The sequence below is a fragment of the Thalassophryne amazonica genome, chromosome 12 (genome assembly GCF_902500255.1).
Source record: "Thalassophryne amazonica chromosome 12, fThaAma1.1, whole genome shotgun sequence".
NCBI lineage: Eukaryota > Metazoa > Chordata > Actinopteri > Batrachoidiformes > Batrachoididae > Thalassophryne > Thalassophryne amazonica.
The window spans coordinates 43,475,592-43,491,508 of record NC_047114.1 but is presented as its reverse complement, the minus strand read 5'-3'; the positions used below and the strand labels follow the sequence as shown (position 1 = coordinate 43,491,508).

Genomic DNA, 15,917 nt, shown 5'->3' with positions numbered 1-15,917 from the left:
AAAAAAAAAAAAACAAAGTAGAAAAGGGGGCGTTCACAATTAGAGTAGTGTGGCATTCAGTCAGTGAGTTTGTCAATTTTGTGGAACAAACAGGTGTGAATCAGATGTCCCCTATGTAAGGATGAAGCCAGCACCTGTTGAACATGCTTTTCTCTTTGAAAGCCTGAGGAAAATGGGACGTTCAAGACATTGTTCAGAAGAACAGCGTAGTTTGATTAAAAAGTTGATTGGAGAGGGGAAAACCTATACGCAGGTGAAAAAAATTATAGGCTGTTCATCTACAATGATCTCCAATGCTTTAAAATGGACAAATAAACCAGAGACGCGTGGAAGAAAATGGAAAACAACCATCAAAATGGATAGAAGAATAACCAGAATGGCAAAGGCTCACCCATTGATCAGCTCCAGGATGATCAAAGACAGTCTGGAGTTACCTGTAAGTGCTGTTACAGTTAGAAGACGCCTGTGTGAAGCTAATTTATTTGCAAGAATCCCCTGCAAAGTCCCTCTGTTAAATAAAAGACATGTGTAGAACAGGTTACAATTTGCCAAAGAACACATCAACTGGCCTAAAGAGAAATGGAGGAATATTTTGTGGACTGATGAGAGTAAAATTTTTCTTTTTGGGTCCAAGGGCCACACGACCCCCCAAACTCTGAATTCAAGCCACAGTTCACAGTGAAGACAGTGAAGCATGGTGGTGCAAGCATCATGATATGGGCATGTTTCTCCTACTATGGTGTTGGGCCTATATATCACATACCAGGTATCACGGATCAATTTGGATATGTCAAAATACTTGAAGAGGTCATGTTGCCTTATGCTGAAGAGGACATGCCCTTGAAAATGGGTGTTTCAACAAGACAATGACCCCAAGCACACTAGTAACTGAGCAAAATCTTGGTTCCAAACCAACAAAATGCCTTGCAGATGTGAAGAAATCATGAAAAACTGTGGTTATACAACTAAATACTAGTTTAGTGATTCACAGGATTGCTAAAAAAGCAGTTTGAACATAATAGTTTTGAGTTTGTAGCGTCAACAGCAGATGCTACTATTATTGTGAACACCCCCTTTTCTACTTTTTTTTTTTTTTTTACTAATAGCCCAATTAGCCTTAACAGTGTGAATATCATGAATGCTTTGTCTTGTTGGATTTGTGAGAATCTACTGGTACTTTGTTTCCCATGTAACAATAAGAAATATACTCAAAACCTGGATTAATCTTTTTAGTCACATAGCACTACTATTATTCTGAACACTACTGTACATACGTTTTGCATTCCGATTAATATTACTGATAAATATTAAAATGACACCGATTTCAATTCAATGACGTCAAACACAATACACAAGCCATAATGAGGAAATTTTAATTTAAAACTCAAGAGTGGAACAAGTGGCCTAACATGGTCAAAGTTATGTTGAACAGAATGCTTCAGGACTTCAAACCTCCATTCTCATATTTGTCTTTCAAGATATTTACAGAAAACCCAACTGGCAAGATTTCACCTATAACGTTGATGCCTTTCCAAAAATATAGTTTTAGCACTTCTTGTGCAATGTTGTTGAAATAATATCCACAATACCATCCAAACCTGTTTGAACAGAAGGAAGTGATGCACTTTGAATAAAGTAACTGAGTGCAGCGTGATTGGAGAATAAGAACGGGCAAACTGTGGAGACTTGAAAAGGTACAAAGAAACGTAATGAAATACCTGCAGTGAAAACATGAACTTTATGAGGAGGTGATTTTCACCTCAGCTGTAACAGTAACATACATAACCCCCCTGCTTCATTGTATCTTTCTGACTGGTCTGCTGTAATGTCAGCATCCGCTCATCAGACGCGCTGCTGAACAGAAAGCTTCAGTGTTTCTGATTCTGGTCTGTTTTCAGATCGGATTCAGTTCATGCTCGTGTGGCTCTTCAGGTGCCGCCTGAGGTGGTTCAGACAAGTGTAAGTCTTGGGGCAGATCTGGCAGTGGTACGGTCTCACCCCAGAGTGGTTCAGCATGTGCTGCTTCAGCACGCTTCCGTCAGAGAAGGCTTTGCCACACTGCGAGCACACGTACGGTCGCTCTCCTGTGTGAACGCGCATGTGCACTGTCACTTTGTGTGCCATTGTGAAGCCTTTGCCGCACACCGTGCACTTGAACGGCCGCTCTCCTGTGTGGGTGAGCCTGTGGGTGCGCATCGCGCCCATCTGCGAGAATGCTTTACCGCAATCTGGGCAAACGTGCGGCTTCTCGCCCGTGTGCACCCTGGTGTGACTCCTCAACCCTCCCGCTGTCGAGAAGCACTGGGAACAGTGCGTGCACTGGTAAGGCCGCTCTCCTGTGTGAGTGCGCATGTGCTGCTTCAAGTCGTAGCGGTTTCTGAAGCCTCGGCCGCAGATCGGGCAGCTTTCGGGTCTGTCGTTGTTGTGGCGCTGCTCGTGATTGGACAGGCATTTTTCAGACAGGAAACACTTGCCGCATTCCTGGCACTGATAGGGTTTCTCGTGGTCGACTCTCTGGTGGTACTTCAGCTCGCTGATCCCTGGGAAGGTCTCGTCACAGTATCGACACCTGAAGCGATGGTTTGGGCTGTACGGGAGCTGATGTTCACTCATCTGGTGGTTCCTCAGCAGGTGAGCCATCTTGAAGGTTTTCCCACAATGAGAACACTCGTATTTTGTCAGCAGTTGCACACACTGGTGTCTGACCCGCTCGTGCAGCGACCTGAACTGACAGCCGCACTTAGTGCAAATATGAGCAGCATTTTTGCACTTTCTTTTCCTGTGGCCGGACAGGTGCGCCTCTGTTCGGAAGGCCTTGCCGCACTGAGAGCATTTGTAAGGCTTCACGGCAGTGTGAAACCGCTGGTGTTCAAGAAATTCAAAACGATACTTGAAGCTCCTCCCACACAGCGGACAGTTATGTGTGACTCGTCCACGCAGGTAGACACCTTTGAGGTTTACTCTCCTGGAAGACAGAGATGACGACGGACTCCGATAAGCATTTCCACTTTTTCGATGTTTACTTCTGCTCATTAATTTGGTAGTGTCCATTTCTCTGCCATCTTCGTGTCGCTGTTGATGCTTGGCCAAACATTTAGAGGTGATAAAGCTCTTTCCACACTGCTTACACAAATAGGGCTTATCGTGATCAACCTGCTGGTGGTATTTCAGTTCTCCAATTCCTGGAAAACCTTCTCCGCAGTGGCTACACTTGAAAAGTCGACTTTGGACGTGCGTTAGCAGGTGCTCCTTCAGAGTACTGGACTTTTGAAAAGTCTTTCCGCAGTGTGCACAGTCATAGTTGCGGCCCCGCTTAGGACAGTGGTGTCTAAATTTGTCCAGTGATGTTGGAAAACTGTTCCCACATTTAATGCACAGATATGCAGCATTTTTGCATTTTCGCAGCCTGTGACCGGCCAGCAGAGTGGCTGTTCGGAATGCTCTGCCGCACTCGGAGCAGTTGTAAGGCTGCAGCCCGCTGTGAACTCTCTGATGTTCAATGAGGACAGAATGATGTTTGAAACATTTGCCACACTCGGGGCATTTATGCAACGTTAGCTGTTGTCTCGGGAGTGGACAGGAGACATCGTCTTCTTTAGGAGATTCGGGAAAGTCAGCCGAAGTGGAAGGGTTTGTTGACAGTTCTTCATCAAACATAACAATCTGAGGAACGTCACCATTTTCATCATCACAAGCGCTTGGGTGAGAAGCAATAGCCACTTCCAGCGAGGGAGGAAGAGACAGTGAGGGAATGAGGAGATCGTCTGACTGAAATGGAGCTGTGACAGAAAAAGAGATAATGATGAGCAGAGCAGTCACCAACATTTACATTTGATAACAGAAATGTACACGTACCAACTCCACTCTTAACTAGCTTTCCATGGCACTGTTTGCTCTGGAGAAGAAATTTCAGATCTTCTCCATTTGAAACACACTGCATGTACTCTTCCAAGACAGAAGGGGCAGCACTGATCCAGGATGCAGTCTGTACAAGAGAAGCAACGAGAAAGGAACAGGGTTTTTCCTGCTTAGAGAAATGTGAGGCAGCTGCCTCAGTCTTGGCTGGCATCAACACTGGGCTTTTTGCCCCAAGTAAAGGTTCATGCAAAAAATGTTTTAATATCACTGTCCAGTCCTGGACATACAAAATCAACATTAAAGAGGACACAGATTTTACATACCTATAGTGTCATGGGACATGGAATCTCTCTGGTCATATATCGTCACCTTCCTAAAATAATGGCCTAAGTCATTTTTTTCCAAAAGTGAATTTTTTGTCTAAATCATCTCCCTATGATGCTGGCCACCTGTAGTAAATTCGCTTAAATCTTCAGTTGAGGAGATCATGCAATTCCACCCCAGTTGTATAATGGCCTATGTCAAGACTGTGACTTAGGTCATATTATTTTGCCTCAGTCAAAAGACTATGTGACTTAGGCAATTTTAGAAGTTTTTCAAAATGGCAACTGCTTCAGGAAAATGAAACTCTACTCAGCCACTGAAGCTCTTGTGTTTTCTCAAAAACATGAAAACATGACTTTAGGCCATTATTTTAGGAAGGTGACGATATGCAAGTTATCAACAAAGTCAATACACAGGTTCTTACACAAATACAGTTTTATTTTCTTCAAACAACCAAAATCTCTATAATGTCTGAAGCTTGCATGCAGTGAGCTCACTGTGTCATGAAGCAGAGCTTCGTATTCCTATCAACTCACAAGTACACCTACTGTGAGGAAGAGCTAGCCACGATGCAATGTCATCATTGGTAATAAAAATGAAACCGGTCCAAAGGGGGAAAAGTCACAGAGAGGAGTTGGGTATGACGAGATTAATCTGTGCTTCATTTCAGTGTTTTCTGGAGTTAAAACAAAGCTGAAAGCTTTGATACTTTTGTCACACTAATGCCTTTGTCTTCTGGCCACCCAGTTACATCACCACATCGTCATACTGACAGTTACATATATGTATATAATAATAGCCAATTGGCCTCTGCATGTGTGAGTGCGAGCGCACATGTGAATGGCTTCGATCACAGAGAAACTGGGGAGAGCTGACATTTGCCGTTTGGAATGCTTATGTATTTTAGGTCAAGGATGAATGCTGCCAATATGGACCATTGATAGGACTTATATTTTTGCAAAAGCTACAGATATTAGCTAACAACACTGAACAACGGACACTGATATTTACATTCTGGACTCACATACCATTCCAGCAGGGGGCGGTAAATCATCTTTATATTAAAAATGTGAGTGAGTGCGAGATTTTATTTAGTAACCTCAATGTAAGACATAACAGAACTGTAAATACATTAAAAATACATGAATGCACAAGAAAGTGAAAATACTTATTTCTATTGTGGTCCATTTAAAAAAAAAAACACACAAATGACAAAATAGAATTAATAATAAAATAATAATAATAATGATGATGATTAGACAGACAGACAGACAGACAGACAGACAGACAGACAGACAGACAGACAGACAGACAGATAGATAGATAGATAGATAGATAGATAGATAGATAGATAGATAGATAGATAGATAGATAGAATACTGTCTGACAATTTCTCAATTGATTTCTTCTTTAAGTAATCTGCAGAACTAAGGCTGTAAATGTGTAAGTACATGTGCCATAAACAAGACAAGTGGTGGGCAACCTCTCCCTTCCTCGGGACCAGTTGTGAGCTACCAACTCAGTCTCACTTTGATACAGGAAAAAACCCTGAGAAAGATGAGTGTTGTCCTCTGGTTGCCCCATTCATTCCCTTATGGATGAACATCAGACACACTTTCATTACAATTCAACCAACAGGCAGGAGGAGAGAAACTGCTCAAAAGATGAGGTGATCTTCAGGGGTGAAAATGTTCAGGCTGTGGGTGGCTCATGTGCATACTTGCACATCTCTGATTTACTCAGTTTGCTTGTCTTGAAGTGATGCCGCCTGTGTGTACCTGTTTGAAATCTGGTATTGGCAGCAGCTCCTCGAGTCTGGTGAAGAATTCACAAACTAGAGTCTCCAATGCCGTGTCAAAATCAGGGCCATACTCCACAGGAAACACATTCTGGAGGTGAAAAATGTTCATAATAAGACATTTTACCAAAGGAAAACCCTACATACAGTCACCTCCAAAGGTATTGGAACGACAAGGCCAATTCATTTGTTTCTATTGTATGTTCAAGGCGCTCAGGTTTGTGATAAAATATAACAAAAAAGCAATAGGCATACTTGTGTTCACCACCTGTGTAAAGTGTTAATACAGTGGTTCCCAATGTGTGGGCAGCAGCCTCATGGTGGGCTGCAAATGTACTGCAGAGTGGGTCATAAAGGTACTGTGGGTGAGGTCATTCAAAATAAATAAAAGCCTTTATTTTCAATTAATTCCATTATGTTTTAATACTCATTTAATTTATCAATTGAATTATATATTTAAAAATATTATCAGAAGTAATAAAACAACGCCATGGCATTTACATTATGTACTGTTCTTAATTCAGCTGACCTAGTTTAAGATGAGATATATATATATATATATATATATATATATATATATATATATATATATACATACACTAGGGATGTGAATCGTACAACAACTCACGATTCAATTCGATTCCGATTCTTGGGGTGACGATTCGATTCAGAATCGATTTTTGATTCAAAGAGCTCTGAGAAATAGTTATATTACTTAAAAATGTTTATGTTTAAGAAAATATAGCTTTACAAGGTTAATCAAGTGATTCTAGATGTAAATTTACTTATCTGCTTTGCTCGTTCAGAGTTGGCTGGCAGTTTAGTGACGCGCTGGTCAGTAGTCGGCAGAGACTGCTGCTCCGCTCTTTTAGCTCCGGGTGATAGCGTAGCATGTGGGATTGCGGATTTGAAGTGTTTCCGAAGTACTTGACTTTCATTTTGCAGATTTTGCACACTGCATAAGTCATGTCAAGCTCCTTCTTACGCAGTAAATAATAAAATCCAAAATGCGCCCAAACATTTGCCTTCAGCAAAGACGGTGCTGGTTGACTTAGCTCTTCTTCCACCATGCTAAGCTACAGCCACTGAACTCTGCAACTCACGAGTGTTTGAAGCACGGCGGACCACCCCCCTCGTGGGGACGCTGTAGTTCGGAAGCCGTTGCCTGACAAAGAGTACACGCAGTGAGTAAGCAAGAACATGTTTTAAAAAATGCTTTTTAAAAATCGATTCTTGGACATTTTGGATCGATTCAGAATTATAATAAATAAGAATCGCGATTCGGACGTGAATCGATTTTTTCCGACACCCATAATATACTCGTATACTTCATCTCACTCTTCTGTGTAAATCAGAATTGTGATTAAAGATTTGGATGGGCCTTAGATACTTTTCATTCTTAAGTTTGGGAATGGATGTGTTAATACTTAATTTGGAAAACATATATATACAACAAAAGAGTCTCAATTTATTGCATGTGTATGAGTGGTGGACAGCATGGTGGCTTTGTGTTTAGCACTGTTACCTCACAGCAAGAAGGTCATGGGATCGCTTCCCACCTGGGGCCTTTCTGTGTAAAGTCTGCATGTTCTCCCGGTGTGGGTTCCCTCCGGGTACGCCGGCAGCTTTAGAACTACGCTATACATTATACTAAATGGTGACCAGGTGTCACAGGATTTTCTAATAACTGATGTATTCTGCTGCATTTTCTGGGGGTTTACATAATTATTTTTCCTGCCTGTATCCTTATAAATTCATACCTCATACATTACATATACATTAGTTTTTCTCAGCCGAGTTGCTGCATTTTTCTGATCTGAATTTCGGAAAAAATTATGCAAATTATTGGTTGAAATAAAAGGACTAATAAATGGATTTTGACTGCGTTGAACGTTTGGTCTCCAAAGTAAAGGTCAAACAAGGTTGACGTACTTTGGATTCTATGACATGTGACATATGTTACCCTGTAACATGATAACTAAACATGACACATGGTGCAAACTATTCCTTTTTAGAACCCTATTAACCCAAACAATAATTTGCATCTTTTTTTTTTTTTTACTGAAATTGGAACAACTTTAACTTTTGACCCCTGTACAAACTGAAACTGACTTTTGTCACCATTTTGGCTGTTTTTAACCCCATAACTCCAGAACATTCAATCACAGATAATCCAAACTATACCTTTTTAGAATTGTTATGATCAGATAAATAATACAGTATACTTTTCAATATTATTGAAGCATTTTTAAAGTTTGACCTTTGTGTAATGCTTCATTGACCCCTACCTGGCTACAGCTGCCACCCTGGGATGGCTGTCACACATTTTTGTGTAGGCCATGGCACACTGAGGCTGGATTCTAAGTGTCGTTTAATCACCTTAAGGAGCACCGAAAACCTGCTTGGCCCATGGATGATAATTTCCTAGAGGGTTGAGCAGCTGCATTCTTCTGAGATGTCCTGTCTGCTGAAGGGGTCTGTGCCCCACGCAGATCCGGCTATGCATCCTAATGCGCTCCCATACTTCACCCCTGTCAGGTGAGAGACTAGTAGTCAATGTATTTAACTATAAGTCCTGATGGTTAAATACATTAAATAAATACAGGCTGACTTTCACTTACACGTTTCCTCTTCTGCTTGGAATTAAATAAGGCAGTTCTGCCACTTAACATTCTGATCAGTGTAATTATGTCTAATACAGCTGAACTATGAAAATACTTCAAATAACAGTTTGACAAAGTTGTCCAGCCGCATGCATTTTTGCTGCCTGCTCTCGCAGACACATTTTTCATGTAGTTGGCACAATTGTTTAAACCCTGGCATGAAGGCAAATCAACGCACTGCTACAAACCCACCAATTAGCAGCACTGGTTAAAGCAGATGTCTGATAGCGCAGTGGATTAGCAAACGTTACCTTGATGTCTAACATTATCAATGGATAACTAAACATCATAGCTTAGTTAGTCAGAAGCTACGGTCTGCAGTTTGCTTGTTTTTAAGTCCTGGAAAGAGCTAGGAGAGCTCTTCCAAACAGAAGCCTCAAAGTTTTATCTTAGAAGACTGCTTTGAAAAATCCAGACTGCTTTGCACTGTTTGTGCAATGTTTGCAAAAGCACACAAACAAAATAAAACAGTACCTGGAAATTGGACTTGGCACACAACGGCCATGGCTGCTGTAGGTGCATAATAATCTTTCAGGGCATTACAGCCACACCCAGGGGCAGCCATGGCCGCCATGAAATTCCTACACTGCCTGCCATGCATCATGGATTTGCACAAATTATGGAGATGGACATTTTGCTCATGTGATCCACGGAAATCCGCGGAAGTCCAAAATGCCTGGTTTCTTTTGATCTCAAACACAAATGTATTCGGCCAATTAGCCACTCAGTGAGTTAATCAACAAACTGCTACAGCAATAAGTGTAATGTTGAACAAACACAAACATAAAAACCTCACATTTATGAACAGCAGTTACAATTAGAGTTGGAATTTTTTTTTTTTTACCTTGAGGAAATGTTCTCTGCCATCAGTGTCTTCAATGAGGCCTTGTACCAACTTCATAAAATTTGCTTCAGGAGCTTCAATTACAGGGTCATTGGTCTGGATTACAAAACAAGACATTGCATTCAAATGACTTTGATCAAAAAGAAAAAAGGGGGAAAAATACAACAACAAAAGTACGACCACACCATTGCTCACCTCCTCTATGCAAGATGAACGGATTCTGGTGAGGTGGATTTCAACTGCTTTGAGATCTTCAGGGTGCTCAGAGCGTAACAGTTCCAAAGTTGTCTAGAGCAAAATGTACTTAATATTTCAGTGTTTTCATGATCAATATGACTGAAACAACAGCTGTATATTATACAGATGGACCAATAGTAAGGATTAATAATGAGGATTTGTATTATCCATACATTATTCAAATATCATTATGATGATTGAAAAGGGGGGAAGGGACTTACTATTATTATTATTATTATTATTATGAACAGAGTTAAAGAGCTATGGTGGACAAACAGCATACTCCAGAGCAGAACGTTCCCAGTTCAAGGCCACATTTGCCCACTCTCCATGTAATGTAATGTAATGTAATGTAGAGTTGGGTCAGGAAGGGTATCCAGTGTAAAACTTGTACCAAATGAAGGGAGAAGCTGAAAGGACTAAGATTTACTTGGCGGTACAAATAAGAAATAAAGTACACAATGGATCTACTGTATGGATTTTCATTATTCCATGCAAACCAGAGCACTCCATTGTCATCAGCTTGCATGAGTAAATCAAGTAGACATCATGACAGAAATGTATGGTGCTTTTTAATTTTCCCCCAGTATGTCGGGCCAGTTTTACACCAAATGTATTTCAAGTGCATAGAGGCAGTGAAGCCTCCTGCAGCTGTATTAACAGGCTGCAGCTTGCACACTGCCTGCATAACTGCAGATGGGTGTCTCATGGTGCAGCTACCATGCATCTCTAGAGATGTGTGTCAGTTACTATTTTTCACACAAACAGCACACAGCAAAAATGGACAGATATGATCTGTTGGCATTCATTTTGATATCGTACTGGCAGCATTAAATATTACCAAATTTTACTTTGCATCAAAAGGAGCCAGCTGAGGTGGTTCAGGCATGTGGTGAGGATGCCCCCTGGTTGACTCCCTAGGGAGGTCTTTTAGTCATGCCCAACTGGGAGAGGCCCCGAGGGTTTCCCAGGATACATTTTACTGGTGCCAAAGGAAAAATGTAAAAAGAAATTTTCAAAAACCATTTCAGTGATTAAAAAAAAAAAAAAAAATCATGACTGACATCCAGTTACAAGAAGGCAATTTTCTGGTCTTCACTTTTCTTCTAAGGGAGGGAAGAGGAAGAAATTAAAAAGATTGGATTCACTCAATCTTACAAGAGCCTTTATAATAACCTGCCGTCAATACCAGTGTTATATCCCTACTGGTTCCTCAGATTAACTGGTTGTGGTTGCTTTTATCTCACAGCAGTAACATCTGACAGCTGATTTGTCACACGCTCACAAATACATTGCTGGTCACTGCCAAGTATGTGGTCATTTAGTGAGAATTAAATTAGTTACCCACGACAAAAACGTCAAAATGATTCATGACCTCTCACAACCTACCTGTAGTACCTTCACAGCTCACTAGGTGGCCAATACTTTGGAAACAACAGTGTCAAACCAAAACAGAAAAATTGTAGTAAACTTGTGTTCTGCTGTTGCTGTGGCTGAGTGTCTGCAGCTACGTCGTGTGTAGATCACAGCCTCAAGAAGCAAAATAAAATATTTATATGTTCTAGTTTTTTGGAAGATAAGTGCAGGAGTAAACCAAAACAAAACGTTTCAGAATTGGTGACGCATTCAGTTGATATTATATGAGAAATGTTGCTGAACTGAGCAGCTCAATGGCTGACCCTGTAAAGTTGCACACCTAGAATGTGTCTGAATATTTTTGGTAGATGTGTTCGAATCCAGCTCGAGAAGTTCATGTAATTTTTCTTTTTAGATCTTTTGCAGTGGGTGACTGTAAATTAGCACTCACTAAATGATACTGACAGAATCAACTGACAGATGTTGCTGCTGTTAGGTAAACGCAACGGGACAGGGGGAAAACATCATGCTCCGTCTCTATGTGCGGCCATCCTTCATGTTTTTCTTACAACACTATGAATGCCTTATTCGGTTTATTCCAAAATCAACATGCATATACTATGTTTCCTCACCGTATGAACGACTGGACCGTCTATTAATCAGGATCTTTACAACAGAGCCACTTCAAACACTTGAAATAAAAACAATAACCTCTGTTTGATTGAGTCTGAAATTTATATGCATAATCATATACTCGTATACTAGTTTTCCCCAACCTATGAACTGCTGGGCCATACCAAATGATGATACATCTGTGTCCTTCTTTGCTGGATTACACTGGTCAACAATTTTTTTTCTTGCATGAAGTTTGAGAACTGATTTAAGGTAATTTTGGGGTGCTGAATCTGAGCTCAGATTTCCTCTATCACATTTTATTGCAATTTGCATGTATGTACGTATTGATGGATTACGCAAAAGTTGCTTACAGGTTTGGCGCTAGGGATGTGAATCTTACAACTCATGATTCAATTCGATTCCAATTCTTGGGGTGACGATTTGACTCAATCGATTTTCGATTCAAAGAGCTCTGAGAAATAGTTATATTACTTAAAAAATGTTTATGTTTAAGAAAATGCAGCTTTACAAGGTTAATCAAGTGATTCTAAAGATGTAAATTTACTTATCTGCTTTGCTCGTTCAGAGTTGGCTGGCAGTTTAGCGAAGCGATGGAGTGTGCGCTGGTCAGTAGTCGGCAGAGACCGCTGCTCCGCTTCTTTTAGCTCCAGGTGATGGCGTAGCATGTGGGCTTGCGGATTTGAAGTGTTTCCAAAGTATATGACTTTCATTTTGTAGATTTTGCACACTGCATAAGTCATGTCAAGCTCCTTTTTACGCAGCAAATAATAAAATCCAAAAATGCGCCCAAACATTTGCCTTCAGCAAAGATGGTGCTGGCTGAATTAGCTCTTCGTCCGCCATGCCAAGCTGCAGCTCACGAGTGTTTGAAGCATGCCAGACCCTCCCCTCGCGGGGACACTGTAGTACAGAGGCCGTTGCCTGACAAACAGTACACGTAGCGAGTAAGCAAGAAAATGTAAAAAAAAAAAAAAAAAAAAATGCTTTTTAAAAATCTATTCTTGGACATTTTGGATAGATTCAGAATCTTAATAAATAAGAATCGTGATTCAGACGTGAATCGATTTTTTCCGGCACCCCTATTTGGTGCCACTCATCATGCACAAAAGCGGCTTCAAAAGCATAGTTTTTAAACCAGGTTCACAAAATGGGAACTAGAGCCATAATATCGTTTACTGGTCGAGAGGTGTGCGAGACTGCATCTTTTGCTTCAATGCTTGATACAAGAAATATGTTTTCATATCTCAAAAGCATGTGATTGGCAAAAAATACCATATTTGGATTCAGCACCCCCAAATTACCCAAAATCTGTTGCAAAACTCCATGCAAGAAAAATCACGTTGACCAGTGTTATGAGTGCGATTTATACACGAATACTTCAGTAATTAGTGGAGAGAGATCCTCAGCCTCCAGATGCATTGTCATTAATTCAAATAATATTTAATTTATATATTTATATATGTGATTTGTTTACTACCAAGTTCCAAAGGTGGGTGAACATCCTCTTCATGTGGCAATTCCCTAATTTTTGCTGGCGGTTATAAATGTGGCATGCTATATATAAATATTTCACTTACTCTTGCTCTCAGACCCAGTGAAAGGAGTCTGCCCTCTCTTTTACTCATCAGTTCAGGAACTGCATCTGTTACCATGGACACAAACTCTTCCAGTTTCCCATAGTGCTTTATGTTCCTCTGGCGAACTACTTCCCACATCACTGCTGACATCAGGCGTAGAGGAGGAACGAGGAGTGCCAGTGAAGATAAGGGAACACTGAATTCTTTAAAGACAAGAGAGGAGGGGGGACCGATTGTCAAATAAATACCCCTTTTTCATCTCAACGATTTATATTGTGCGCAATTTATTCAGTATGCTTCAATTACTAGAACACATGCTGGAGAGAATCTGCCATTACGACAGCACAACGTGGAATAATTTATAGCACAACACCCATTCATTCTGCCCATGTTTGCATGCTTTAAAAAAATAAAATAAAATTCGTGTAATCCCGGATCCTAGAAACGAATTTCAAACATTTAAATTTGTTCCAACTCTGCAGAACGTGCAGCAGTGACGGGCTGCAAATGTTTTAGCTACTGAACAGCTGTTGTTAGCACAGTTAGCTTCATCAAAAATAACATGGGAGAAAAACAACGCAAGCGTAGCGTTTGGTTAATGATAAAACAAACACGGCAGATAGCACGTCTTAAAACCGAGAAGGGTACTATTTCCATCTGCTGCAAAGTGTTAACTTTGCCCATATTAATAGACTAGCTATAAGGCCGCCTGTCTTTTATGTAAAAACCGGCTCGACGCTAACCAAAACAATCGTTGTTCCAGGGAGTAGTCGAGGCCTAGCCAGCCACGGCTAATCCCACGCTTTAGCTAAAATGTCAGCAGACTACGATGTGGGAAAAACACACAGTTCCGTACACATTCACAAAACCAATACATACCCATGTCATTCATTTTGGAAATGTTTAATTGTAACAGTATTCAAAGGTTTTATAGCGGAAAAAGCTGCATGGTAAGCTAACGAGACCCAACGCTATGGGCGCCAACTTCTTCCTGAAACAAGAGCAGTGCTGCTGGCCGCGTCACTTCAGACAAGAGGGCGTTTGTTTTGGAGCCCGCAATAATCATACATCAGATACACTCACCATAAAATAATTATATTATTATTTTATTATTGTGTGTTTATTTTGCTGGAATTACACATGTATGTGACATGATAAAAAAAATAAATATATTTTTTATATTTAATGTACCCAAGTCACTTGCACAACGCAAATCAAACATTCCAGTACCTTGTTGAGTCCACATTAAACCTTCTTCATCGTTAGGAGTCGTCATAGCAGCTCATCCGTCTTTTTCTGTCATGCCAACAACCCTTACCAAATTCCATAGGGTTAAGACATGCAGATTAGGTGAATTGGAAAATTTATTATTGTGCAGGTCTTCCTTGCAAAAGTTCGATCTCATTGGGACTAACTTGGTTAAATAAAGGTTAAATTTAAAAAAATATATATAGAAGTAAGAGTAACAGGAAGTCAGAGGACGGAAATGAGAGGAATAGTAGTAGCCAGTAAACCAGTACTGATCAGTATGTCCGGTATATTATGTATTTATATTAATATTTGCAAACTTTTTTTCACTTTCATTTTTGATACTCTGTGTGCTTCTTACCCTGTGTGCTGCTATAAAATGCCCCTGGAACCTCAATTTACCTGAGGGAGTCTTCCCAATAGACATCAGTAAAGTTCTATGTAATGTATCTAATCTAACCTATTTGGTATTCTATTAAGGTTTAAGGAAACCAGTATTCCAACAGCTAACCCTAGACAGTTTATTTACATTGAGATGTCTCTTTCTTTTTCTGATTTAAGTTTAAAGGGTTTAATGCTTCATGCAGTGACACATAAGGTGGCTTTAGATTTTACACGCCGATGGTGAAAGGATTAGGCTATATCTGCAAAACTACATATATATTTGCAGCAGTTATGTCATATTTTCATGCATAAAGACACCCCCCTTACAAATTAGTGTTTTGTTTTGGATACATTAAGGGTAAAACTAAGTGGCAAGTGAAGTCAGTTTTTTCCTATCAAAAGTAAATTTTGTGGATGTCAGTGTCTTTGTATTTATTTCTCACAACAGAGGAAAGGTGGCCCAAAAAATTGTTAGTTAGAAAACTACCCCGTCCAACTGTTGAGCATGTGTTATGTTCTCTCCAGACTATCAGATATTTGATAACATGACTCGTGTGTCACATGCACCTGGGGCACAGTGAATTAGTCTAGAATTTGCCCAAATTTATGCACCTGCCTAATTTAGTTTAAAGAATTATTGCACACTTTCTGTAAATCCTATAAACTTAATTTCACTTTTCAAATATCACTGTGTTTGTCTGCTATATGATATATTTAACTGAAATTGCTGATCCAAACAACCAATGATTTGTAAAGGAAAATCATGGAAATCATCAGGGGTGCCCAAAGTTTTACATACAACTATATTTACAGACTAGCATACATAAATCCAATAAATTCCATAAATTCCAATTATAAAATCAACTGTATATGCAATAATCTGAATTCCCCTTGTGGTGGTGCTAAAGGCTTTGTTATTCTGCACGAAGAGGAACTAATGGTATAATTCTGGAGAACTTGGTGGAGGAATTAATGACACATTGGACAATCTG

At 40.1% G+C, this 15,917-nt stretch overlaps 1 protein-coding gene across 1 annotated transcript; it reads right to left on the bottom strand.

Annotated features, from left to right (window-relative positions):
* Window positions 1-1,357: 1,357 nt before the first annotated feature.
* On the bottom strand, window positions 1,358-14,306 carry LOC117521900 (zinc finger protein 345-like). Its single transcript, XM_034183259.1, has 7 exons — window positions 14,173-14,306; window positions 13,294-13,496; window positions 9,683-9,775; window positions 9,488-9,583; window positions 5,961-6,071; window positions 3,856-3,985; window positions 1,358-3,779 (listed from the first exon to the last, which is right to left on the bottom strand). Exons 1-7 carry the CDS (start codon window positions 14,183-14,185, stop codon window positions 1,906-1,908), a joined length of 2,520 nt encoding a protein of 839 aa, XP_034039150.1. The 5' UTR covers window positions 14,186-14,306; the 3' UTR covers window positions 1,358-1,905.
* Between the last annotated feature and the right edge of the window lie 1,611 nt (window positions 14,307-15,917).